Source organism: Balaenoptera physalus (assembly GCF_965194825.1).
Source record: "Balaenoptera physalus genome assembly, chromosome: 13".
In the NCBI taxonomy this organism is placed as follows: domain Eukaryota; kingdom Metazoa; phylum Chordata; class Mammalia; order Artiodactyla; family Balaenopteridae; genus Balaenoptera; species Balaenoptera physalus.
Genome location: NC_138892.1, coordinates 96803760 through 96831160, shown reverse-complemented (window position 1 = coordinate 96831160; position 27401 = coordinate 96803760). Strand labels below are relative to the sequence as shown.

General features: G+C 34.0%; 1 protein-coding gene across 5 annotated transcripts in view; it reads left to right on the top strand.

Moving 5' to 3' along the window:
• Window positions 1-27060, top strand: part of ATF7IP (activating transcription factor 7 interacting protein) — a 117098-nt gene extending 90038 nt beyond the window's left edge. For all 5 annotated transcript variants that reach the window (XM_082421984.1, XM_082421987.1, XM_082421983.1 and 2 more), the window contains 7 exons: window positions 1787-2425; window positions 7245-7309; window positions 15364-15442; window positions 17042-17197; window positions 19529-19711; window positions 21141-21253; window positions 22446-27060. In XM_082421984.1, the coding sequence (XP_082278110.1) occupies window positions 1787-2425; window positions 7245-7309; window positions 15364-15442; window positions 17042-17197; window positions 19529-19711; window positions 21141-21253; window positions 22446-22868 (1658 nt within the window). In that variant the 3' untranslated portion in view covers window positions 22869-27060. The remainder of the gene's footprint in view (window positions 1-1786; window positions 2426-7244; window positions 7310-15363; window positions 15443-17041; window positions 17198-19528; window positions 19712-21140; window positions 21254-22445) is intronic.
• Window positions 27061-27401: the final 341 nt, after the last annotated feature.

Sequence of the window (27401 nt, the reverse complement as noted above, 5' to 3'; positions counted from 1 at the left end):
GTAGTTGGAAAAGGCCTAGCCCTTTTAGTGAATTGTGGATATTCTTCTTTGATACAGCAAGTAGTAGTTTCTTAAAGGTTAGTTGCAAAGTGGAATCAGAAACCACACCAATAAACTTTTCTAAATTTTTCATTAAAATTCATTTGTCTGTCTTGTACTTGGATGGATCTTTTACTAATATCATTGATCATTTGGAAAATATTCACTGAGTTTTCTAAGTCTTCCAAATGTTGACACATTTCATTAATAAATATTTTTTTTAAATCATATTTATTTATTTCACTGTCAGTTCTTCTCAGACAAGTCTTTAAAGATTTGGGAAGCTGTCCTGCCCTCAGTGGCAGGTAGACGTATTTTCCAAAGTTCTAATTTTTGTTTTTTAAAACTCAAATTTTATTATTGCCAATAAATACTGTTGGTCGTTTTCTTTGAAGTGACTGCCGTATTTGGTTTATTTTCAAGAAAATATTTGCCAGGTACCCAAGTGTGAATAACCACAGTATGCTTGTAATTCTTTCAAGTAAAAGTGGTTTTCCATTAAAAAAGCCTGTTAGCTCAGCTTACAACTCAGCCAGTCTTACAAGCACTTTTCCTTGAGCCGGACATACTTATTTGGCATGCAGCAGTAATGCTTTATGTGTACTTCCCATTTCTTCACATAAAATATTAAGACGGACTATACTCAAGAATTGAGATTTAATAGAATTAGTAGTTTTTACTACTTCATAATGAACATTCTTAAATGAAACTGATTTTGTTTGGTTTTTACTGTGCACATGTGGTATTAAAGAACGCAGTGATAGTTTGGTACCACTACGTTGATTTTTATACTGAGACATCAAAAGTTTTACTCACCATTGCTTTTGCTCCATCATTGTAAATATCTGCACAGTGAAAAAGTCAAATAATGTTTTATTATTGTTATGGAAATAGTTTGGACATTTCAAACTTCCTGAAAGGGTCTCAGTAATCCCCAGGTGTCTCCCTGGACTGCATCTTGAGAATTGCTGCTCTAGCCTGCCTATGATTTTGGAAAGACTACAAATCATTGAGAAGAAACTTTGTCATTGATTTTAAACCTGTTCAAATGAGAATAAACACAAATGGTTGAACTAAAATGACTGTAAAACTACAGTGACAAGCATTTTGATTTTCTCTGCTCTTTGTTATCTGCTCCTTGATTCATTTCCCATCTTCACCGTGCTATTTTCCATATCACATAATGTCAATAGAGTGTTAATAGAGACAGCCTCTCCTCACCAGTTCCTCCCCAGGGAATCCAGTAAAATTTTTGATCCACAGATAGAGGTTTCACATTGTCCAAATGACAAAATACCATCACCAGGTTTACCTGTTATTCATTAATGGTACTCTTTCTAGATTTTCTATTTGAGTTTATGTATTGCCAGTGTTCTAAGGCATTTATAATATTTTTAATGTACTTTCAAAATTGTCTATACAATTTTACCTAGTTTTCAATGTTTTTTAGTTGTTTTTCCAGCTAGTTACTCTGAAGTAAGTATAATAATTTTCAGAGACTCTTTTTATACAGAGATAGCAGTCCTCTGCCTTAATCATAAAACATGTGCTGTTTTCATAATGTACCAAATACAGATGCAAAAATGCTTCTACAGATAATCTAAGAATTCAAGGATTTAAATCTTGAATTAAAAATTTAATTATGAGAGACTTTACTGTATATACTGCAATACATCAAATTTGTATTATATTATCTTAGCTGATAAAGATAGCTATTTAAACTGAGACTTCTTTTTTCTTTTTATAGTATCTTCAACCAATCTTGTCACTCCTCCAACAGTTGTCAGTAGTCAACCTAAATTGCAGCCTCCAGTGACTTCGGGTTCTCTGACAGCAACGTCAGTTCTTCCTGCACCCAACACAGCTACAGTAGTTGCTTCTACTCAGGTGCCTAGTGGAAATCCCCAACCTACAATCTCTTTACAGTCTTTACCAGTGATTTTGCATGTACCTGTTGCCGTATCCTCCCAACCTCAGCTCCTGCAGAGCCATCCAGGGACTTTAGTGACCAATCAACCATCTGGCAACGTTGAATTCATTTCTGTACAAAGCCCACCTACAATGAGTGGTCTTACCAAAAATCCAGTATCTTTGCCATCCTTGCCAAACCCCACTAAACCAAACAACGTTCCTTCTGTGCCCAGTCCTAGTATTCAAAGGAATTCTACTGCCAGTGCTGCACCACTAGGAACAACACTTGCTGTACAGGCTGTTCCAACCGCGCACTCTATTGTGCAAGCCACAAGGACTTCTTTACCCACAGTAGGCCCATCAGGACTCTATAGTGCATCAAATAGTCGAGGCCCTATACAGATGAAAATTCCAATTTCTGCCTTTAGTACTTCATCTCCTGCAGAACAGAGCAGCACTACCACCACAAGAATTGGTAAGTCAATATGGAGGTTTAATAATAGAAATGCAAGCATGTTAATAGCCTATAGGTAATTGAACACGTGTGTGTGTGTGTAAGTGACTAGCATTATTGGAAGAACAGAGTAAATAGAATTTTCACAGAGATTATTTTTAGTAAGTTTTTTGTTACCTAAGAGAAATGATGTTGTTACAGTGGGATTTGAGAGAGAGTTTATTTTGAGTGAGAAGTTAGCATTTGTAATTTATCTTTTACTAGTTTTCCTAATCTGTGTGAATTTTTAATTTAGGCTTTTTAGCAAGCATTATGAATTACTTTTCTAATACATTTTTCAGATATATCTGAATAGAGCAAGTATATTTTAAAGTATCTAATTGACATAATATATGCTAATAAGAAGAAAATAAAAACCACATATCTTCCCTACCCATTTGGAAAAATCCTCTTGTGCATTCATCACTCATATCTTGCAAATTTGAGTAGTTTAAAAGTAGGTCTTCCCTCTTTAATTTACTACAGAATGTTTGCTTTTTGTTTTCTCTTTTATATATTTTCCCGTATGACATATTACCTGATTAAGTTTGCATATGTATATATACTTTGAAGTATTGCAAAAATGAGAACTTGATTGTTCCTGTTTTAAAATCTGTAAGACTCTATATGTCTTCCTTGTTCTTAAAAAGCATACATTTTGTATGCATTCTTGAACTTGCTTGTTCTTCATTTCTGATTTCACATTTATCCCCACTGCTTTTGGAAAGACAGGAGAGAGAGCCTAGGCATCATGTATATAATGAAATTCCTAATAGTATCTGTCTTACTGTTGTAGTAAGTGACCATGAAATATAAGAAACAGATTATAAAGTACAAAATTACTCTCACAAGTGAGATATACAAGCCTTGTTTTTTTAAATTTCTCATGTAGTCTTCAGTAGTCTACTTGCCCTCTGAGTATATTTTCTCATAAAATAGTGATGGTGTTTCATAGAGTTATTGAGAGAGTAAATGAATGGCAGATAAAAATTAATATTGGACTGAAGCTGAATATCATCCTCATACAATTAACATCTGGGATATAAGGGTAAATCTGAAATTTCAAATAGAATTATTATTAGTATTTAAAATTAAATATTTGCATGGTACAGTAACCATATTTTTTTAGCATTATCTGCTATCACATCCTTATATGCTAAAGATGCTTACTTTTAATTGAGGTCAGTGATGAGCAAGATTTTGGGGTTACTTCATATTTCTCTAATTTATTTTTCTTCCAGTCATTACTGTTTTTTAATATGTCAGGTGGAAGATGATTATCATGGACATTCTTTTATGTGATTCTGGAGTTTTTCTTCTTTATGAAATTTTGAGCCTAGTTGACATTGTTTTTAATTCATGGTCACAAGATAAGATATATTCTTAAATATAGAACTTTCCCTGAAAGACCGAGGCCTGAAAAGAAATAAATAACTTGAAAGATTATTTTGTTTAATGTTATGAATGCAAGTACCCTAAATACTTCTACAATATCAGAATTGTAATTCAATTTCATTATCCTGTTAACATTGTATGAACATCTGTTGACACAAAAGGTATGTTTTTCCCAAAGTTATCTAGCTTAGTGCGCTTTATTAGTTGTAATGAGTGTTAGTCTGTTTTGTATTTATTTAATTACTTGACTGTCCTTGATTATTTTTGTATGTAAAATTAATAGTTTTCCCCATTATTATTAATTAGAACATCAGTCTACTTTTGTGATAATATACATTTATACTTATACGTAAAATTTTATATTTTAACATATATTTAACACATTTATATGTACTTTAATACATAAATTATATTAAGGAGATCTTCATTTTGAGTTCTATTTAGAATGCTTACCTACTTTTGAAAGTAAATTATTAGATATTAACCAAAAATGTTAATGATAAGCTTTGTTTTTATGTTGTTCATAATGTTAATTAGAATGAGATCCTATGAGAAGATATGTTCTTTGATCATGCATAATTTTAGGGGTGCCATAAATGGCATTAAAGTAGGCATTTAGCTATTGAGGCTTGCCGAAGCCTAAGCTGAAGCCAAATAGCAAATTTTGGCTAAATATGAAGGTTGAAGCCAAACTTCAATACATCCCTAATGTGATAAAGTAATTAGTTTTAAATCCTATGCTTATGTAGTTTTATTTACTTAATGAGAACATATACTGTATAACTAGACAGCATGCATTTGTATGTATTTTATATACATATATTCCGTAGAGTAAGTCAATATTTTTTGTAAAATGTAAAGTAAAAATTGTCCTAAGGACTACTTGGAAATTTAGAGACCAAATTATAGCTTATGTCATTCATTCATAAAATATCGAATGCCTGTATTGTTCTAAAATCCTGCAGATACACAGAAATGTACAAAATAGTCCCTATTCTAAACAAGCTTATAATCAAATATGGAACTTGGATATTAAATAAATAATTAATTATCAATGTGATGAGTGTAAAGATACGAAGGTTTCTGTGAGAGGTTATGGGAGATCTGGGATGGTATGAGAATGGAGTGAATGGAAAGATGGTGGGAAATAGGGTTTTAAAGGATTTTTACAGAGAGGAAGGAGTGTGACATCCATGAACACTGGCTGCAGTGAGGGGAATGGTTTAGAGGGGGAAAAACAGGGAGACCAGTTAGGAGGCTCTTGGAGTGATCTGGGTGACACATGGTGTTGTAAAAATGATTTAAAGGTCTTACATTGCATTCATTTTCATACCATTATCCAGCACCTACCAGGGTATACTACTAATTGGCACTCCTGTAAAACCTTTTTATTATTCTGGTAAAAATGCAGTGTTGGTAAAAAAGTGACAATATCTTTTCAAAATAAAGAGATAGAGATGTTTCCCATGTGACAGAAAGAATTTGAGGTACAATTTTTGACCTTACACCCTGACAATTTTATTGCTTGAGAGATTGATTTGTAACTTTTAACTTTCATATTTTATCTAAAGTAGATATTATAGTAAAAGAAAACAAAAGATGCAGTGAGACTATAAAATGATAAAGAATCAAGAAAACAATCTGTAATAAAGGGGTAGGGGAAGTTAACTGAAAATCTAGAATAAGGAATATTATTACAGCTCTGTGAATAATTAACTCTTTGTCCTGAGACAGTTAGGTCAAAGACTCACTCTGGATAACAAAACTCTCATAGTTATTAGTATTTGTGTGTGTGTGTTTGTGTGTGTGTAAAGAAGTAAAACATTTTATTAAGCAATCTAAATCTTCTCTGAATCTTGAAGATAATTGTATGAGGATATTTCAACAGAAAATAAAAATGAAGGTCCCTCACCTACTTTGCTTCTGAATTTACCTTTTATTTTCATTTGAAAATGAAAATGTGTTTTAAATCCAAATGAATGTATTCTGACATTGTATATATGTATTAAAAAAATTGGTAGTAAATTGCTGATGTTTTGGTAATGTCATAAGTGTAATTTAATACTCAACCATGTAGGATCAGTACCCTGGAAGTAGTTTTTTATTAAGTAGTATTTCAAGAACTTCACAGTTCAGAACAGAAGCTGATTCATTGTAAATGAAGTAATTTTAAGGTATTAAAGATATGTATATATCTTTTTTAAGTTATACACATCTTAAATTATTTCCCTGCGATATTCCTTATGTTAGAGTTACATATATATATATATATAATATATTATATTCTTCCTACGAAAGGAACTAAGATAATTCAGTTAGGGTAGGGAGAAATTGTAAGGGCCTCCTTTTACTTGCCTAGCCTAGAAAACCCTCTTTTTTAATAGGTAGATATTTATCCTGATTTTTTTGACATACAGATTTATATGTAGAAATACATGGTTCTGTCTCCTGTTTCTGGTTTTGTTTTTTTAATATAAATGGTTTACTTTATATGTGTGTTATGAAGATTTACAGATGAAAGGAGTGCCATATTTTGACCAACGTTTTTTCTGACAAAAAGCAAGGATGGTATGTTTCAACATTAGAAAATTCCTATTAATGTAATTGACCACATTACCAAAGAGAAAAAACTGATTAATAACCTCAGTAGATGCTCAAGACATTTGATAAAATTTAATACCTTCTCTTTAGAAATTGAGGCAGAAAAACCTACTTGGTTTCTTTTCTGTGCTGTTTTTTCATTCAGCTATCTTTTTTACAACTATATAGTTGTAGTTCTATACATACAACTTTCATATGTATGTGTGTGCATGTGTGTGTACATACACGCATGCACATACATACATATACCACAAACTCAACACAAGTTAATTGAAAACTGAATAAAGAAAAATCATCTGTGATTGACCTACTGAGATTATCCATGTATATTTCATCAGAATCACTGTTTGTAACTGTTTCTCTAGTGAATTTATTACATTTTTGCTATTAATTTAATACACTTAATTTAATACATTTTGCTATTAAATTTTGTTATTAAATTTTTTTTCTCCAAAGGTATATAGTATGGAAGGATTATATTTTATTTAACCATTCATGTTACAGCATTTAAGTTACACACGTCTTAAATTGTTTCCCTGCAATATTCCTTAGGTTAGAGTTAAAATTTCTGGTTAATGAGTATGTGAAGTGTTTTGATCTCTATTATGAATTTGTCCTTCTGAAAGGCTTTGTAGTGGTGGTCTATGAGAGGATCTATTTACATATGTAACATGTTGACGACAAAAAAAAATTGGAGAAAATTAACATGAATTGTTGTATGTAAAGCAACCCATCCTTTCACATTTTGTAGGTGCCTTTAAGAATAGCTCTGAGTTTTGCTTTGTTTTGTTTTTTGACTCCTCAGAAAACCAGACAAACAAAACAATAGATGCTTCTGTTAATAAGAAAGCAGCTGATAGCACATCACAGGTAAGATTTTTCCTACTGTTTCAAAGTAAAATTGTAATTACAGTCCATAGGAGAATGAATTTCTATCAGTATTCTTTGGTAAAATGAAAATTATTCTAAGTCTGTTTTTTACAACTGTGCACAAATTTTCAAACAGCGTCTCTGTGTTGTTTGACAGGAATTGAGGTTTTTTTGCTTAGTAATTCTCTTAGAAATAATATGTTTATTAAATTAACTAACTGCTTAGATTATATATAATCGACAGTCTAGTTGTTTTTCTTCATATATTGTGAAGTTTTAAGTCTCCATGTGTAATTTCTTCCTGGCCCATCTTATTTAAGAAGGTCCCACTGGTTTACCTCCCCCGGGGGCGTCCCCCCTCCCCCCCCATCCTCTGTCCTGCCATTGCCAGCACACACAGAGACATCATTTTAGTTTCTTCAAAGCTGATCAGACATAGCTTTTATGGAAAGAAAATCTTGATCTTTCTGATAGCTTATTAGCACTTTGCCAGTCCTGGTACTTTTTCATGTTAAATTTAAATCACTCAGGAATGGAGTAACTACTTTTTTCCTGTATTAAATTAACGACGTTCATCATACTTCTTTTACTATATTGCTTTAGGTGTAATAGATTTATAGGGAAGTCATTAGGTTGTTGATAGTCTAATTTTATTTTCTTCCCTTCCTCTTAATCATATCAAGAAATGCATATATTTTTCCTAGAAAAATAAAAAATCTTGAAGAAGTCAGGCATGAATAAATTACATGAATTTTAAAACAAGGGCATAATGATCTTTAATTTTGGCTGTTTTCCTTTAAAATGATGGATTTTTAACCAAAGATAGGTGTACACCATGCTTTATAGAAAGCTATTAGAAATATTTTATTTCTTAAAAATTTTAGCAGTCTTTTTATATGATATTAAAGATCAAAGTTTTGATTGCTTGTGAGGATGTCTTGTAGTAGCTATGTTTTTAATTAAAAGTATATGGAGTACTTTCTGGAAGACACATGGTATAGGAAATGTTGATATATTCAGTGACTTTTTTTTTTTTAATTTATTTATTTTTGGCTGTGTTGGGTCTTCGTTTCTGTGTGAGGGCTTTCTCTAGTTGCGGCAAGCGGGGGCCACTCTTCATCGCGCTGTGCGGGCCTCTCACTGTCGCGGCCTCTCTTGTTGCGGAGCACAGGCTCCAGACGCGCAGGCTCAGTAGTTGTGGCTCACGGGCTTAGTTGCTCCGAGGCATGTGGGATCTTCCCAGACCAGGGCTCGAACCCGTGTCCCCTGCATTGGCAGGCAGATTCTTAACCGCTGCGCCACCAGGGAAGCCCCTTCAGTGACTTTTATGTAACATTTATAGGAAGTCTAGCCTTACTTTATAAAGTAAACCTAAAACTAAACAAAGAAATTACAAACAACTTTATTTCCCTCGGTTATTTTTTTTCTTGTTTGTCTGGACACACTAGGTAATGTTTCAAGACACAAAAATGGACATTGTAATGGCTGTGTTTTTATCTTGTTAAAAAATGATGATTCTTCTAAAGTTGTACTGTCTAATGTGGTAGCCACTAATCACATGTTGGCCATTTAAATTAAATTTAAATTTAATTTAGCCTTAAATAAAAAATTTACTTCCTATATCACAGTAGCCCCATTTCAAGACTCAATAGCCAAATATAGCTAGTAACTACCATATTGGAAAACAAAGATATAGAACATTTTCATCATTGCAAAAAGTTATACTGGATTGCTGAAATAAAGTGTATGTAATATTGTAAACATCTAGGTGAAATTAAAATTGATATAAAAGTTTGCTATACTTTTAAAATTCTTTACTTAAAAATATCCTTTTTAAATTAAAGAAAAACAACAGAACAAAATAATATAAAATCCAGTCACACCCAGCTGCTTACTATGTTCTAGAAATTCTAAAACATCATGTGTTACTCCCCACTTTATAGGTTTTAGAATCTAAAATGTTTTACTTTACATTGTATTGTATAACTTACATTTTGATGAACCAACTTGTACCAGTCGATCCAAAAGACGCCTGAAATAGTAAGTGACTGCATCAGGTAGCAAAGAGACAGTGCAATCAAATATTAAGTTCTCAGTGGTTATTTTATTTGGCTTACAGGAAGAGTAATTCAATACCATTGTATGAAAAACACATACAAGTAGCATGACTAGGGAGCTAACCTGCCAAAGTCATGCCTGGTCAAAAAAAGCAAGATTTTCAGCTTTGAATGAGTACCAGTGATTTAAATAATAAATATAATATGCAAGTTTTATTATATAGTAAGGAACCATTTTGGAAATATATATGTGCTACCAGTTATAAATTGATGCTTTACTGGCTCTTTTGGGTTACAAATAAAATTTTTGTTGTTGTGCTGAATACCTTGATTGAGGTAACACTATTGTTTTTTTGAAGATATATTAAGAAATTATCGTTAGGTTTTTCCCCTGTATGTTACTTAGTAGCAAATAGAATCTGGTATGAAACAGGTAGCTTGTGATTCTTTAGACTGTTAACTTTCTAAGTATACTCTGCCAACTTCTTTTTTCTCTGCCAAATCTTACTTAGCTGTACTTCTGAACACTTTAAGGCTATTATAAATTAGAAGGAATCTGGATGGCTTGTATGGAAATGACCGTTGTTCAGACATAGCTAATTTGAAAATAATTAAATGTGTAAAATATTCTCTTTGTAGTCCTTGAATGAAGATTTCTCTAATGTCCTCCAAATAAGTATTTATTAACACATTCCATATAATGAGTTATTACTACATATTTTATTCATAGATCTCATTTCATACAGTACATTACTAATATATTTCATATGGTGAAAAAAATTATTTATTCGAAGTATCATCGTATGTTGTAAAACAGTGTAGAAATCTTTTTCTGCCGCATCTGTAGTTTTATATTACTTTTTTGAGGGACTCAAGATCAGCCTCAATTTTGTTGATTTGCTATAAGGACTCATAAGACCTGTGACAGGTTATACTCATGGTTATGGTTTATCACAGCAAAAGGTAGAGAGCAAAAACAGCAGGAAAAAAATATGCATCAAATGGGATTAAGTGCAGTCAGGCTGAGGCTTCCATATTCTCTCCTATCCAGCCTGCACAGGATGTGCTGTCTCTATGGTTATTAAGTGCAGGGACATGAGCCAATAGTCTTTGCCCAGGAAGCCTGACTGAGTATCAGGGTCTGAGCTGACTATACAGCTGCGTCTTTCTTTGTAACCAGCCATGGCAGTCAAAACTCAGGACCCCAGCAATGAAACCAGGTGTGCATCGTCAGACTTTATGTTTGTGCAGATCAATCCTGATAAGCCAGTATGACACTGTTTAAGGTGTACATAAGAAAATTATCATTTATTAATGTAAACTTTCTAAGGGTCACGTTCCTGGTAGCCAACCAAGCCTGACTGTAGCTCCCAGGTCCCCTTGGAGAGATGTGTGCGGAGTGAACAACCAGGTCTTCTGTATTAATAACTTCCCTTGTAATTTTTGAAGTGCCCTACTCTAGCCTTTCAAATATGTTCTAGTTATTGCATTTCAAATATGTTCTTGTTATTTGTTTCATTTAAAAAAAAACAAAAAAACCCAAAAAACCTACAAAGCCAGTATCTTTGCTTTCTTGAAATTTTCTTAGTGTTCACTTAATGAGAGTGGTCTCATTTGGGGGAAGGACACATGATTAAGTAACTTTTTAATAAAATAGATTCTTAGTATTAAAACTTATTTGACAGAACTAAGATGTTTTTTAATAGTTTCAACTTGAGTAATTCTGTAATATGTGTAAATGCAGATATAGGTGTGTAATGTCTCTGATTACATAAGTTTTCTCAGAATTGATGGCAGAAAAAATGTGAAGATATATAAATTTGCACCTAGTGGCATAGAAATAATAAGCTCTAGAGTCAGACAGTGGCTCCTGTCACTTAATAATGTGTAAGCCTTGAATAAGTTATCTAACACCTTGATTTCTTACTTATAAAATATGGCTAATGCTGGTCTCAACCTCAGGATTATTGTAAAGATTAAATTTGTTAATGAATGTACTGATAAAACACTTAGCACAGAGCCTGACGGGAATAGTGCCAGCTATCATGACTGTCTTATAATTGCTGTTAATAGTTATTGAAATAATTCAGTTTTATTTCTCAAGAAGAATATGTAACCAGGAAACTACCTGTAGTATGTGATAATAGATGAATTTTATCAGTCAGGTTATGGTAAATAAAAATATAATATAGATTAGATCATTGATTATAGATCTTCTCTTCCTATTATAGATTATACATTATAGAAAAATATGCACCTTATAATAGAGCATCAAAACATGAGTGAAAAACAATAAAAGAAATAGACAAATTGACTCTTTTATCGTTATAAGGTTTACCTCTTTATATGTTGTCTAACATTAATGTGATTACAACAGTTTTTTTATGCTTGCTTTTTTTAGTGTGTTTGTGTATTTGTATTTAAAGTGAGTATCTAGGAGAAGAAAACTAGTTATTTCTTGATTTCTTGATATATTATTTCATCTGACAATCCCTAATTTTGATAGGAAATTTCATTCCATTTAGTTAGTATAGTCATTGATATGGTTGAATTTAGGTCTGCTGTTCTGTAATTTAAAAAATATGTCATCTGTTTTTTTGTTTCTGAGTACTTTTTTCCTACTTTTATTTTGTGTTGATTTTTTAATATTCTATCTTAATTTTTCTGTTTCTTCCTGTATTTTTCATTTTCTACTTTTGAGATTTCTTATTTGCACATTTGTTAATATTGTATTTTCCTTTAATTCTTTGACATATATTTTTTTCATTTTTTAAAAATGGAAGTATAGTTGATTTACAATGTTGTGTTAGATTCTGTTGTATAGCAAAGTGATTCAGTTAGACATATGTATATATTCTTTTTTATTATAGGTTATTGCAAGATACTGAATATAGTTCCCTGTGCTATACAGTAGGACCTTGTTGTTTATCTGTTTTATATATAGTAGTTTGTATCTGCTAATCCCAAACTCCTAATTTATCCCTCCCCCCCTTTTCCCCTTTGGTAAGCATAAGTTTGTTTTCTATGTCTGTGAGTCTCTTTCTGTTTTGTAAATAAGTCAATTTGTATCATATTTTAGATTCCACGTATAAGTGATATCATATATTTGTCTTTCTGTCTGACTTACTTCCCTTAGTATGATAATCTCTAGGTCCATCCAAGTTGCTGCAAATGGCAATATTTCACTCTTTTTTATGGCTGAGTAGTATTCCATTATATGTATGTATGTATATGTCTATATGAGTGTGTGTGTGTGTATATATCTATATCTATATCTATATCTATATCTATATCTATATCTATCTATCTCCCACATCTTCTTTATCCAGTTATCTGTCAGTGGGCATTTAGGTTGCTTCCATGTCTTGGCTATTGTAAATAGTGCTGCTGTGAACATTGGGGTGCATGTATCTTTTTGAATTAGAGTTTTCTCCAGATCTATGCCCAGGAATGGGATGGCCGGATCATGTGGCAACTCTGTTTTCAGTTTTTTAAGGAGCCTCTTTATTTTTCTCCATAGCAGTTGCACCAATTTACATTCCCACCAACAGTGTAGGAGAGTTCCCTTTTCTCCATACCCTCTCCAGCATTTACTGTTTGTAGACTTTTCAATGATGGCCATTCTTACCAGTTTGAGGTGATACCTCATTGTAGTTTTGATTTGCATTTCTCTGGTAATTAACGATGTTGAGCATCTTTTCATGTGCCTATTGGCCATCTGTATGTCTTCTTTGGAGAAATGTCTATTTAAGTCTTCTACCCATCATTTGATTGGGTTGTTGGTTTTTTAGTTTATTGAGTTGTATAAGCTGTTTGTATAATTTGGAAATTAAGCCCTTGTCAGTCATATCGTTTGCAGATATTTTCTCCCAGTCCGAAGGTTGTCTTTTCGTTTTGTTTATGGTTTCCTTTGCTGTGCAAAAGCTTATGAGTTTCTTTAGATCCTATTTGTTTATTTTTGCTTTTATTTCTGTTGCCTTGGGAGACTGACCTAAGAAAACATTGCTATGATTTATGTCAGAGAATGTTTTGCCCATGTTCTTGTCTAGGAGTTTTATGGTGTCATGTCTTATATTTAAGTCTTTAAGCTATTTTTAGTTTACTTTTGTGTATGGTGTGAGGGAGTGTTCTATCTTCATTGATTTACATGTGGCCGTCCAGCTTTCCCAACATCACTTACTGAAGAGACTGTCTTTTCTCCATTGTATCATTCTTGCCTCTTTTGTCAAAGATTAATTGATCGTAGGTGTGTGGGTTTATTTGTGGGCTCTCTATTCTGATCCATTGATCCATATGTCTGTTTTTATGCCAATACTATGCTGTTTTGATTACTGTAGCTTTGTTTATTGTCTGAAGTTGGGAGTGTTAGGCCTCGAGCTTTGTTTTTTTCCCTCAGGATTGCTTTGGCAATTCTGGGTTTTTTGTGATTCCATATAAATTTTAGGATTATTTGTTCTAGTAATTCTTTGACCATATTTTTAACAGATGCTTTGAAGTCTGCTGAATTCAACATCTGGCTCCACTTGGAGTTATTTTTATTGACCATCTTTTGTTTTTAGTTGGGTTCTACTTTACTGGTGTTTGCGTGTTTGTCTAGTAATTTTTGATGAATTTAAAGCTTAATTTTAAAAGTGGACCTTATTTTGAAAAATGGACCTTTAGATCTGTTGTAGCAAGTGGATTCTGTTACATTCTTCAACGGTTTGTTAAGAACTTTTCATTTTGAATTTTTCAGATTTGTGATGTTTGTAAACAAGTCATTTTCTATGAAGTCATTATCAAAGAAAGGTTTATAAGTGTTTAGATTTAGAATTTAGATTTAGATTTACATCATTGTGTTTGGATTTAGAATTACATCATTGTGTTTGGATTTGGCCTGAATATCTAACATCAAAGAATTATTTTCTTTAATTTTGCAAAATTGGAGTTTTGTAGATGAAAGCCTTAATCATTTGGAGTTGATATAATATATCATAAAATAATTATGATTAGCATTTATTAAGCAGTTACCATGTATCATGCCTGGTGTTAAGCTCTTTGTATGCATATTTGGATTAATCCTTATAATAGACTTCATATCCAAATTTTGGAAATTGAGGAAATGTCCTTTTAACATAAATTCACATAGCTTGTATGTGTTGGAACTAAAAGATGCACTCAGTCTTTTTGACTTGAAGATCTTGGCTCTTTAGGTCTGTTTTCTACTGCTTTCCTTTTTTTGTTGCTATTTTATAGTTAAAATTTTTTAAAATTACATTTCTAATGATTTTGGACAGTGGGTGGACTTCAGTCAAATTAGATGGCAGTTGATTACAGCACTTCATATCCTATCATGTGACAGCATTCTTCAGGGAAAAAAATGTATTATTTTATGTAACCTAATTCTGGCTTTAAAGTTGCCTTTGGTGTTTTTGTGAATTAACGTCGCTAATTTAGTGCAGGTTGGTCGACATTTAAATGTTAGAAAATGGATTGTATGGGACTTCCCTGACAGTCCAGTGGTTGAGACTTCGCCTTCCAACGCGGGGGGTGTGGGTTCAATCCCTCGTCAGGGAGATGGGATCCCACATGCCTCGGGGCCAAAAACCGAGGCGTTAAACAGAGGCAATAATGTAACAGACTCAGCAAAGACTTTAAAAATGGTCCACATCAAAAAAAAAAGAAAAAGTTAAAAAAAAAAAAAGAAAATGAATTACATTTAATCACTTAAAACACTTGATCATTACTTTAATAGCTCTATGCAATTGACAGTGTAATTTAAAAAAAAAAAAGAATTTATTGTGAAAAGATTTCAGAGTTATTTTTTATGTGGCAGATATTTAGCTCATGAGTATCCTTGGGTCATTTATCTGACAAACAGTCTTTCTTCAGGTAAAGCCATTTAGGTGTCCAAATTGAACCAGGCTATGCATTATCCTTGTTTCCCCTCAGTATTATTTTATTTTCCTTATGTCTGCCAGAGTTTCCTTTGCAAAATGCAGATGTTTTGTTTTTCAGAGTGGAAAAGCCACAGGCAACGATTCAGGTGGGGTCATTGATCTGACAATGGATGATGAAGAGAGTGGAGCTTCACAAGGTACTTAAATATAAGTAATCATACTAAGAAATGCTTTGATACCATTTTTCTCTCTTAATCCATTATATTCAGTGAACACAGATCTCTACCCCATTATTTGTGTCCTTTTTAGAAAGAGGGTTTTTAAGATTAGAATTAAAAAATAGAAATCAAATCTTGAATGTATATGAACAAGGCATAAAGGAAAACAGAGCAACTAGGAGAATATTTGACTTGTGGAACACCTCTCCTTTTATATCTGTTATTTCACTTGATCCTTACAATAACCCTATATTGCTCATTTTAGAGTTGAGTATAGATTCAGAGTGCAAATTAAACCCAGGTCTTTTGACTTTAAGTTAAATGTTTTTTCCGTGTGTGTGTGTGTGTGTGTGTGTGTGTGTTTTAATGTAGATGTTAAATGAAAGTAATGTTAAAAACCATGCACACCCAGAATTCTCAATATTATTCTGAGTTTATAATATTTAGAAATGATATTGGTTAGATATTAACCAATATTCCCAGTTATTCTTCCACGGTGTTAATAGGTGTTCTATGAATAAAAGTTCATGGTTAAATATGCTTGGAAAATGCTGAGTTAAAATTATATGGATTTTTTCCTTAATACAGATTTCTCCGAGCCTTTGCTATGCTAATTTACAGTGTAAATCTCCAAGAATGATTCAAGCTATAAAGTATTTCTCAAACTTATTTGAGAATAACTTTGTTCACAAACATATTTGTAAAACTTTGTGGTGGTAATTATATAATGCATGTGGAAAATCTAATAGGATCAGGTACTAATTATTTTACCTTAAAGACATTAAATTTTTTTAAAAACTAAAGATTTTTTAAAATTACATTTTAGGGAATAAGATAGTTAAGTTGGTTTTAGGAAAACAAAATTAAGTAGCTATACAATTCATTATGTGACATTAAAGTCAATTTTTTTTTTTTGTATAAAACTGATGTAAAATTGGAAGGTTTGCCCCATCATTTGTCAGGGTTGAATTCATGCCCGTCTGATTATTGTTTAAAAGTTTCAGATTTTCTGTATTGCTTTTACTATTTTTTTTAATAGAGAAATCTTAATGGAAAGAATTTCCTAGAGCACAAAAATAAATACAGGTTATTTTTGAGAAGACACAGGTAGGGCTGCTTCTAGATAAAAAAGTAAAGTAAGCAAAGTTTGTTATCAATGCTCTTGCCAGTTCCCTTTCTATCACCTCTGCCTCTTGGAGCCTCTTTCCATTGCCCCACCACTGAGTGTTACTTAAATTCTCCCATCTAAAGTGCATTGTTCTTCATCAACACTCAAGTATTAAAGTAGCAGTTGCTAAAGCCTTAAATTTGTTGTATTGAGTTAGAAGTAGGATTCTTGCATTAAAAAAAAAAAAAAAAAGTTAAACTGTGTTTTCTTTAAATGTGAATTAGAATCTGTGATAGAGCCAACAGTGAATTGTTTAAGGTCCTGACTTGGTTTTCAAATTGGCAAAAGTGCACTTAATTAAAATACAAAGAAATTGTTCTCTTAGGGGTAAATGTGACTGAATGGCAAGGATGAACTTGTATTTCTAATTTTTTTCTATCAATAATCATATTCTCACTTTTAATTAACAGACCCTAAAAAGATAAATCACACTCCTGTGTCAACCATGAGCTCTTCTCAGCCTATATCTCGACCATTGCAACCCATCCAGCCAGCACCGCCTCTTCAGCCATCTGGGGTGCCAACAAGTGGACCATCTCAGACAACCATACACTTACTACCTACAGGTAAATGTGCTGAATCACTGAGCTGAAACTTTAGTTTTGCCTGCAGTGAAATATGACTATGAAATTGAGTGGAAAGATTAGACAGAAAATTAGCTCATTTAGGTAAATACCAATGAGCGTGATTGCTGGATCATACGGGAAGAATGTGTTTGGTTTTGTGAGACACTGCCAAAGTGTCTTCCAGAATGGCTGTACCATTTTGCGTTTCTGCCAGCAATGAGTGTGAGGAACTCTTGCTCCACATCCAGCATTTGGTATTGTCAGTGTTTTAGATTTTCACCATTCTAATAGGTGTAGTGGAATCTCATTGGTATTTGATTTGCATCTCCCTAATGACATGTTATGTTGAGTATCTTTTCGTGTGCTTGTTTGCCATCTGTTATCTTCTTTAGTGAGGTGTCTGTTCAGATTCTTTGTCCACTTTTTAATCGGGTGGTTCATTTTCTTATTGTTGAGTTTTAGGAGTTCTTTGTATGTTTTGGATAATAGTCCTTTATCAGATATGTCTTTTGCAGATATTTTGTCCCAGTCTGTGGCTTGTCTTCTCATTCCCTTGAGATGAACTGGATTTTTAACCCTAATTATGTTAGTAATAAGTTATAAAAACTATAAACTATTTTAAAAAAAGATTAGACAGAAAATTAAGAATAGTCCTCGTTGTTATTTTGAAGGCAGTGCATGTCTCTGAATGCAGTATGACTTAATTTCGTGGACAGTCTTAAGTAGCAGCACTGATACAGAATAGTTATAAAGAAGAGTTCAATTATATATGGCTTTGTCATCTGCCACTGTAAACAGCAGAAATGAATATAGTTTCTCTGCAAGGGATGAGTGTAATGATTCATTCTGATTATAACCAAGAAGTTATAACTGACTGATCAAACAAGAATTTTTACATGATTCTTAACTAGAAATAGTTTTGTTTTTTTTTTTAAGAGACCTGCCTCATCTTTGACTCTCTTCTTTCCCTCTGACACCCGTACTCAGCAAATCTTCCCTGCTCTGACTATAAAATATATCTAGAATCTAACCCCTTCTCTCCACCTCTGAAATAGTGTTAACTGGCCTAACACTACTGTCAGAAGATAACCACTAATATTTTACCTGCTACCTCTCAAGAAGCTATAAATCAGACATTTTCAAGATGTAGCCTGTATCTCCTAATCTGTTTGGAAGCCAATCAAGACAGGTTGTCTTCTTCAGAAAATAGCCTATTGCTTAAGAGATTTATCTGCAGAATGCTTATATAAGCACTCTTCTCATTAAGGTATACATTGAGCTCACATGGAATTTGATCCAGTGAAATAAATTAAAATGACAGTCACCTAATTTAGATAATTTAGAAGGAAATGTCATTATGCAAACCCATGAACAATATAGATAGTAAAATGGAGAATAAGGAGATGAAGAGATAAGTATTCCTCCTTGTATACTTTACTTTTTTCCTCTTTCGAAAGACTCATGTTGAAAGTTAGGATATGTAAAGACTAAGCAGTCTCTTTATCTTTATTATATCCAGTGTTTACCTCCAAATTTATTTTATTATAGAGCACATTTTTCCATATGAAAGTATATTTATTATTGATTTTTATTATATAGTTAATATGTGGTCATTTGTAAAATGTAATTCTAATTCAGAGAGTTATTAACAAGAAACTGTTAACTCCTGAAATCATTACTGTACTTCCATGCTGTCACTGAACATTTAGGACTCATATTTTGATAAATATGTGTTAATATCACTCAAGGCATTAATGCTCTCTGGAACATAAATTAGGAGGAATGCCTAATTAGGAAGAAGCCTGTATTTTAATGGGTGTTTTATTGTTTTGAGTAAGAGATGGTTTGGCTCATCTGAAGAAAATGTCAATTATAATAGCCAGTTTTTTTGAACTGTGGGAACACAGAGTTACTCTCTTGGATTTATACCCATCGGTAGAAGGCCTGGAGGGCCAAAAGTTCCACTCTGCTAAGAATAATTTAACACTGAGGAAGGGAAAATTTACTCTTTTAAATCACTCCTATAAGATCATACTCTCAAGGTCTAAACCCTTTCTTCATCTTCACTTGCTTAATTATCTGGTTAAACTAGAGTAGGAAGGGCATTGGACCTGGTTGAGGTACTCTTTTCTTCTGAAGCTTGGATTGTAATAATATTAATTTTCATTGGCCCTATCATTCTTACCTTTCACGATTACAAAAGGAGACTCTTGTCTCTATTTCTCTTTATTATAGTAAATCCGATTTTGTATAAAGTTAATTATCATTTAATACTGTTTACTTAGCATAGAATTTACTGCATTTTTAATACATTTTTCTGCTTTTCATTAGCTCCAACCACCGTGAATGTAACGCATCGTCCAGTAACTCAGGTGACCACGAGGCTCCCTGTACCAAGAGCTCCTGCAAACCATCAAGTGGTTTATACAACTCTCCCCGCACCACCAGCTCAGGCTCCCCTGCGAGGAACTGTTATGCAGGCTCCTGCTGTTCGGCAGGTCAATCCCCAAAATAGTAAGAGACTCTTTGCCTGTATATGGCTCCAAGTTACATGTAGTTCTTTAGCACTTAGTTGGAGTAGCTTATATTGACATTAGATTTAGCAAAAAGTGCTGAATATCATATTAAAAGTATTATTAATTCATTTTTCTTCCCTTAGGAGAGTTAACCAGAAAAATTGGACTTGTGTATTATATGATATGTGTTCTGGGTGTTGTGTTCAATTTAATTGTTTATGGCCTGTACTATCCCAGTACCGTATTTGATGTTGGTCTATACTCTATTAAGAGACACCTTGCCTAGTTAAAGTGGGAATGATCAGTTGTGACTTAGCCCAGATGGAGATAATGGTAAAGGATAGCCTCCAATGAGAGAGTCTTAAAGGTGTGGGAAGTGGCTGAGAAATAAAAGATGGGAAAATGTTCAAGGTAACTTGTAATTTCCATATGTATATGTATGTGTATATAAATGGAAAATATATATATATATATTTTTTTTAGTAGTAAAATATATCATACAAACAAGTTTCTGTAAAAGGTGTATTTAAAGTTTAAAGAAAAATGGCAAAATGAACCATGTATGAACTCCCCACCAGCCTAAGAAATAGAGCTTTATCAGTATCCAAAAGTCTACTATATGCCCGCCCTTAATTGCATCCCTCTCCCTTTCCATCAGAGGTAACCATCATCCTTACTTACTTTCTGTTTTTCTGTATGGTTTTGCAATCTATATAGGTATCACTAAAAATATTTAGTTTTGCAAAATTTAATAGCAAGGGCAAATCCAGCTGTTTAAAGAAACTTCAGTAATGCCATTATTAGGTGATGGCTCCTAGGAGAAAATAAACTAAGCAGAGTCTCTGGTTCACATTCTGGCTTCAGCTTTCTCAAGTTTACAAGAGCTTTCTCTGGGGAAATCAGTCAACAGTGTCATGAATGAATTCTGGGAAACTGGGCTCACCCCAGTCAGGGTACATGGCGGTACTGAATATATGGCAGGAAGGTGGTTGAGGCATGGGTGGCTTCTAAATTTTCTGCTTTTGTTGCCCTGATGTACGTCAGAAGAGTTTTCTGTTGGATGAAATGAGTATCCTCAGCTGATCAGCAGGGCATGGAAAGAAAGAGGAACCTCATTCCTGTTCACTGCGTCTCCTGTTTTCCTCTTTCTTGATTTTCTCTCTCACGTGGGTAGCATATATCCTCCAGTGGCTACTTGAGGAAAAGTTCACGGAGGTGGATTTTATTTTGGTAGCTCGCATATGTGAGAATTTCTTTATCCTCGTGCTCAAATAATACTTTAGCTGAGTGTAGCCTTATAGGAAGAAGAGAAATATTTTCCCTTTTGAATTTTAAAAACATCACTTTACTGACTTTAAATGTTTAATTCAGTGTTCTACCAAATTTGGAATAGAATTCTAATTTTGTCACTGAATTTTCTTTTATAGGTGTTACAGTTCGAGTGCCTCAAGCAACTGCGTACGTTGTAAACAATGGATTAACCCTGGGGTCAGCAGGGCCTCACCTCACGGTGCATCACCGGCCACCGCAAGTGCACGCCGTAAGCGCGGACACCTGGTTTCACAAAGTTCTCACCTGCACAGCCGTCAAGTAGCATTGCAGTTGGCACTTTTTTCTTTAAACTGGTTATATCAAAAGGAAATGACAGGTCTTCTGTGTCTCCAGCAGAAGTTTATTGAAGAAAATAGACCTTAGCATTGTGAGCAAATGTTCGTAGGGAATGATGGTTGAGGATTATTGAGTTTGCTTGTGGTGGTGGACAGTGTATAAAAAGAGCCCACATCTGGGGCATGCAGAGTGAAATAGACCATTTTAAACGCATGGTTAAATTAAAAAGAGCACTTTTGAGTATTAAAAAGGATATTTAAAAAAGTATCTTTTCATGTTCTAACTTCAGTTTTTATTTAATACCTTTATTATAGGTATGGCAGCTAATGTACAGAGTGGTTGAGTAACCAGCCCAAGGTCATACCTCATACATTTTCGTCATCTGACCTTAACTTACCTTTCCAAATGTGTATGTTCTTCACGTACCCAATATCTAGATAAAAGTTAATACTTGTTTTTGCCTATACATCCCCTCACTTGCCTATCCCCATGCCCTTGCTCATGCTTTTACCTACTGGCAGAAAGGTCCATGACTATTTCTACATTTCTAAATTCTGTCTTTCACAGTCCAATATAAATGTCACCTTTTTCGTGCTGACCAAGAACTGACCAAGAACAAAATATACATTCAGCGTTAAATGTGCTTACTTATAAGAATACGCTGCTGTCTTTAAATGGAAAAACAGTTTGAAAATGAAAGTAGAGTTGATACTCAATTTTACATGATAGACTGCCACACATGTTACTTAAAAATGTTATGTTATATTAAAATAAGTATCTGTAGTGTAGATCATCAAATCATAAATTATTCTGTTAGAAGTAGATGCTTATTTCAGTTTTTATCAAGATGATGTTCCATCAGCAAGGGCTTTTGTTTCCCAAGGAAAACAGTATTTTAGACCTCGAACGTAGAGTGGGAGGAACCTTAGCTCTCATCGTGCGGGGTGTGACTGGTTACAAATCATCAACTAGAACTTGCCAGAAATGGCATGGGGTCTGGTGTCTCCCAGGGTCCTTGGTGTAAGGTGAAGCCCCTCTAAATGGTGTCTAGGATGCTGTGCTCTGCCCTCAGCAGCGGCCCTCTTTGTGGCCATTATAAACCGGCGTGCCTCTTCTTCCTCTAGGAGCCCCCCTCACGCCCTGTGCACCCGGCGCCCTTACCAGAAGCCCCGCAGCCGCAGCGCCTGCCCCCGGAGGCCGCCAGCACATCGCCGCCTCAGAAGCCACACTTGAAGTTAGCCCGGGTGCAGAGTCAAAACGGCATTGTGCTGTCCTGGAGTGTCCTTGAGGTGGATAGAAGCTGTGCCGCCGTTGACAGCTACCATCTGTATGCTTACCATGAGGAACCCAGTGCCACTGTGCCCTCACAGTGGAAGAAGATTGGAGAAGTAAAGGCACTTCCCTTGCCCATGGCATGCACTCTCACCCAGTTTGTATCTGGCAGCAAATACTACTTTGCAGTACGAGCCAAGGATATTTATGGACGTTTTGGACCTTTCTGTGATCCTCAGTCAACGGATGTGATCTCTTCTTCCCAGAGCAGTTAAACCTTGGAGCCTTTATCTCTTCCTCTTTCAAAAGTTCCACTTTTGGGTCTCGCTTTAATCTTGTGCATGATACCCATTGTAAAATCCACACTGTGCAAGATTTCTTGGACAGATGTGTATATACACTACATTGGTTTATAATCAGAATAAACTCAGCCCATAAAGCAGAATCTTTTCCTGAACAATTCAAGCTTCAGGGTTTTGAAATGTAAATGTGCACCTTGCTTTAGTTTTGAGGCTGGGGTATATGTGTGGGTGTTTGTGCTTTTCTGTATTTATATGTTTATTGCGGTGGAATCTCCCATTTTCATTCTCAAATTTACCTCTCTTCCAGTGTGAAGTAAGTAGATCAAAGGATTTGAGGTATGTATCTGGCATGATTCTGCTTCTCAGAGATCTGTAGGTTCATGGATAAATGATTTAAACTGAATCTAAATGGAACCCAAAGAAAAAATAAAAAGCAAATTGGTTAAATAGTATAAAATAGATTAATTTGAACACAGGAAAGGATCTGTTCATCTTTTCTTTTGTCTCTTCTGGGTTGTCAATTAGATGAAAAAGATCTGCAGTGGGCCCTCTCTTTTCTAATCTGGTTTTTCCATTTATTTTGTGCCTTAAAGATTAACGACAAAAGTAAACAGGGCCATTTGTCCATTATTATTTACTCTTCCCTGACAGCCTTTCACCCTCATTTCTTCTTTGTCTCCCCCAAACGTAGCACATCTCCCTCAAGTAAATTTTAGACCAAGCCTTTTATAAATAGTCTCATCAGTGACATCACTACATCTCACTCCAAAAATTTGACTTGCTCTTTTCTTCCAAGAATATAAATGCTTTTTATTTTTGGACCACGTTGTGTAAGAAAATTTTCCTTCAAATATATTTTGGTATCTATGTTGCACAAGGTTTTAGAGATGATGAAAGCAATTCTAGTTTACCTTATCACCCAAAGCATAGTATTCTTTCAAAGGAAGTAAATAGTAAAATTCACAAAATACAGTGAGTAAACTATCAAAGGGAAAGCTCCATTTCTTCTTTATTCTCCTATCATTCTTCCTGTCTTAATCTTTTAACTTTGTTTTGATGGTGCTGAGTTTTGTCTGATTTATCGTATGTCAGCTTTGGATAGGATTTTAGAGTATATCCTTTGGAGTCATTTAATGTAACAATTAGATATAACTTCTGTGCATCTCTGTTCTTCTTCAAAGTTTTAATCAAGTTCAGCTTAGGTCATGGATTTTCATTATGAATGCCAGCTATACGTGGTATCAGGTACGTGTTTGAGTGTTGAGAGCTTAAGACAGGAGAGCTGGTGTAATTTGGTGGGGGTGAGAGTGTGGTTGGCCATACTTGGAAAGGAATTTGTGGAGTTTGTGAAACAAATTTTCAACTCATCTTCCCATATCATATTTGAATTCATACTCCTACCTTCTTAAATAAGTTAGTCATTAATTTTTCCTGGAATTATAAGTGGGAGCTATGGCTTCAATATTAATGCTGCTTTGTTTGCAACTTCGATGGCTTGTAATAAGGAAGCATTCTTGTTGTAAAGAAACTCTTTAGAGACTTTTACCAGTCAGTGTACTGTCATGTTGGGTGTGAAGTTTGATTGATGCTGAAGAAAGCCTACAGATTGCCAAAAGTAAATCCAAAATCTTCCTTTTGCTTTCAGAAAATGAGACCACAATGAGAATTAAAGTTTCCACTAATCGTATTTGCCAACCAACTATGTAGACGTTACTCATTCTAGGACTAATGATGATGGTAAAGAAGTTGCCAATGTCATGCCAATGAAAAATTTTAAAGGGAGAAATTGATGATCTTCTAGATGTGTGTGAGCACCTATCTTATATCTGCATGTATATATGTTTTTACCTGCAATGGTTGCAGTGTTGGTTATGTGTTCAAGATCATTCCTGTCTACAGAATAGAAAGCCCACGTTCAAAACTGTTCTTTATTGACCGGTTTTGTGGTCACTTGATAATAATTTGCTTACCTAGCCTAGAAAGGTTCCCTTGGTGAACGTTTATTTATATTCACTAATCCTTTTTTTTTTTTTTAAAGTTTTCATAGCATTATATAATCAGGTGAAGAAAGCCCAGTAGAATGAAAATATTATTTTAGCCTATATTGTGTCATTTCTGTCAGAGAAAAAAAATACTTAAATAGTAACCCTAAAAATAGATTTTCTACAGTAAAATAAAACTGTTTATTACAGGTGGTGGAGGGAAGGTACAAAGAGAAATTGTGATTATTTGAGGGAAAAGATATTACAAGATGGTCTCCTTCAGTTAGCCTGCCATGGGATTTATAGGCAACAGCTATATTGGAGTTACTGATGGGTGCTAGGCTAGAACTCTAGGCTTTTATTTGGGGCAGGTTTTAATGTTGAGGAGTGCTTTCTTTTTGTTTGGTTTGTTTCTTTGGGGACAGAGAATGGAGGACTCAACTAGAAATAGCTACTGGTTACAGATTTTTTTAATAGCAGTTCACACTCCATGGTACCTTTTTTATTTCACAATATCTTTTCACAGAGTGTTATAAACAAGCTTGATAATCCCATTTTGGGAATGCAAGTTTGCTACCTTTTTAGCCTGACAATACTTGTGTAAGTATTGCCTTATTGGAAATCCTGGAAACTTCTGATACTTCAACCTGAAATATAGGATGTTTATATGACATTTAAGGGTAATTGTGATGTTTGTTACTCTCTACTTTGCACTTTGTCAGAGTAATCTTCACCCTGTTTTAAGTGTAAGCCTCACATTTTAAAATTATGTTCTTGCCAGTAAATTTATAAATTACATACAAAGACATCTGTTGTTAACAGGTAACTTTATGAGGTAACTATATCCCTCTATTCCTCTGGACTCACTTTTTAAAATATGCAGAAAACTGTGTGCTGTTTAACACAGTAGAAGTTTATGAGAGAAGTGAAGAGTAGAGCTTTCTTCCTTGAGAAGTGAGTATTTATTGGGATACCATTTGCCTCACAGAGAGGTGTTCCCCACTCTCCTGACCCCCATTGCCAGATAGTAAATGAAAGGTTTAATTGAAAAAAATGACCTAAAGCAAGGAGCTGGAATCTTAGGACCATCTGTCAGCAGAACTCCTTAGTGGGCCACACCATACTGTTCTCTTGCGCTATTGGATTAAGTGTTAACGTAGTTTTTCTTTGTTTGCTCTTTTGCTTACATTTTCAAAATGATCATTTATGCAGCAAGGTGTTAATACTACATACATTTTTGTCTTGTTCTGCGAATTTTCCAGTACTGTACAAGATTAACAAAATAATGCCTCTGGTATCCTCCTCTCTCACTTCTATACACTGTGATCTTAGCACAGTAGGTTACGGCAAACACTTCCAAGTGTTCTCTGGGACTTTCCTTCTTGGGCTATTTCAGTATCCTATGATTTATTCATTACTTTAGCTTTATCATTGGCCTGTTTTAATTTCCAGAAAAACCATGTCCCAGTATTAGATTATTGAAAATAACTCTTATCTAAAACCAATGTATGATTCTGCCTGCCTTACTATTTACTGGGCAAATGATGCCTCCTCCCCTTTTCTAAAATTTTGGGACAAAAAAAAAAAAAAAGATTAGAACAATTCCTATAAGGTGTTTTGTTAGTGCGGCAGGTTTATCCAATTCCTGAAACTTATCCCCCTTGAGCCAGCCAGTGGGGAGGAATAGGATGATACAAACACATGCTTTGTCTTCTGGTCAAATTATTTTATTGTGTTAAGTAAGTTTTTCATTTTTTTTAATTTGTAGAGTCAGTTAATACCCATCATTTATATTTAATTGCCATCTTTTAAAAAAATTTTATTTGTAAATAAGGTAACTGGGCAATCAAACACCTTTTGGGAAATCCTGGCTTTAGTGTTTTATCAACCATTTCAAAGTTAAATATAAAAATAATTCCTTTGTAGTAAACTTGCATCCTGATTTTTCTTTATTGCAGTTGAAAGTGTAAATAATAAGACAATGTAAGACCTTCCTAATGTCTAATAGAAACTGGGCTATAGCAAGTTGCCCTATTTTTATTAGGTTTTGAAGGTTTTTGTGGGGTTTTTCTTTTTTAAATGTACAGTAGAGTGTTGTCTGTGTAAGTGTTAACTGTAGTGGGATTTTGTTCAGCAAGCCTGAAATTTATACTTTGAAATAAACTACTGGGTTTTTAACATCCTGTGTACTCTGATTCATTCTGATTATTCTCAGCCCTTGTGTGTTTTTTTTTTTTTTCTTTTGGGAGTCTTTCACCTTGTTAAGAGTCACTGTTACACTGTTCAGTATGGTTCGTTTAACTTGACAGTACCACGGTACTCAAACCACATACAGTTTCTCCAGCTTTGAAAGAAAAGTTTATGCAGAGTTGCTCCCAGATTAGATACGCTGCTTTTAACTAATGGGAGACAACATTAAAATTTGCTATATTATGTGCCTATCCTGTGCCAGAAAAAGACTCAGCTGTTGCTTCTTAATGACCAGAAAAAGAACACGGAGTATTCCTGTTGGAGGTCCCACCAC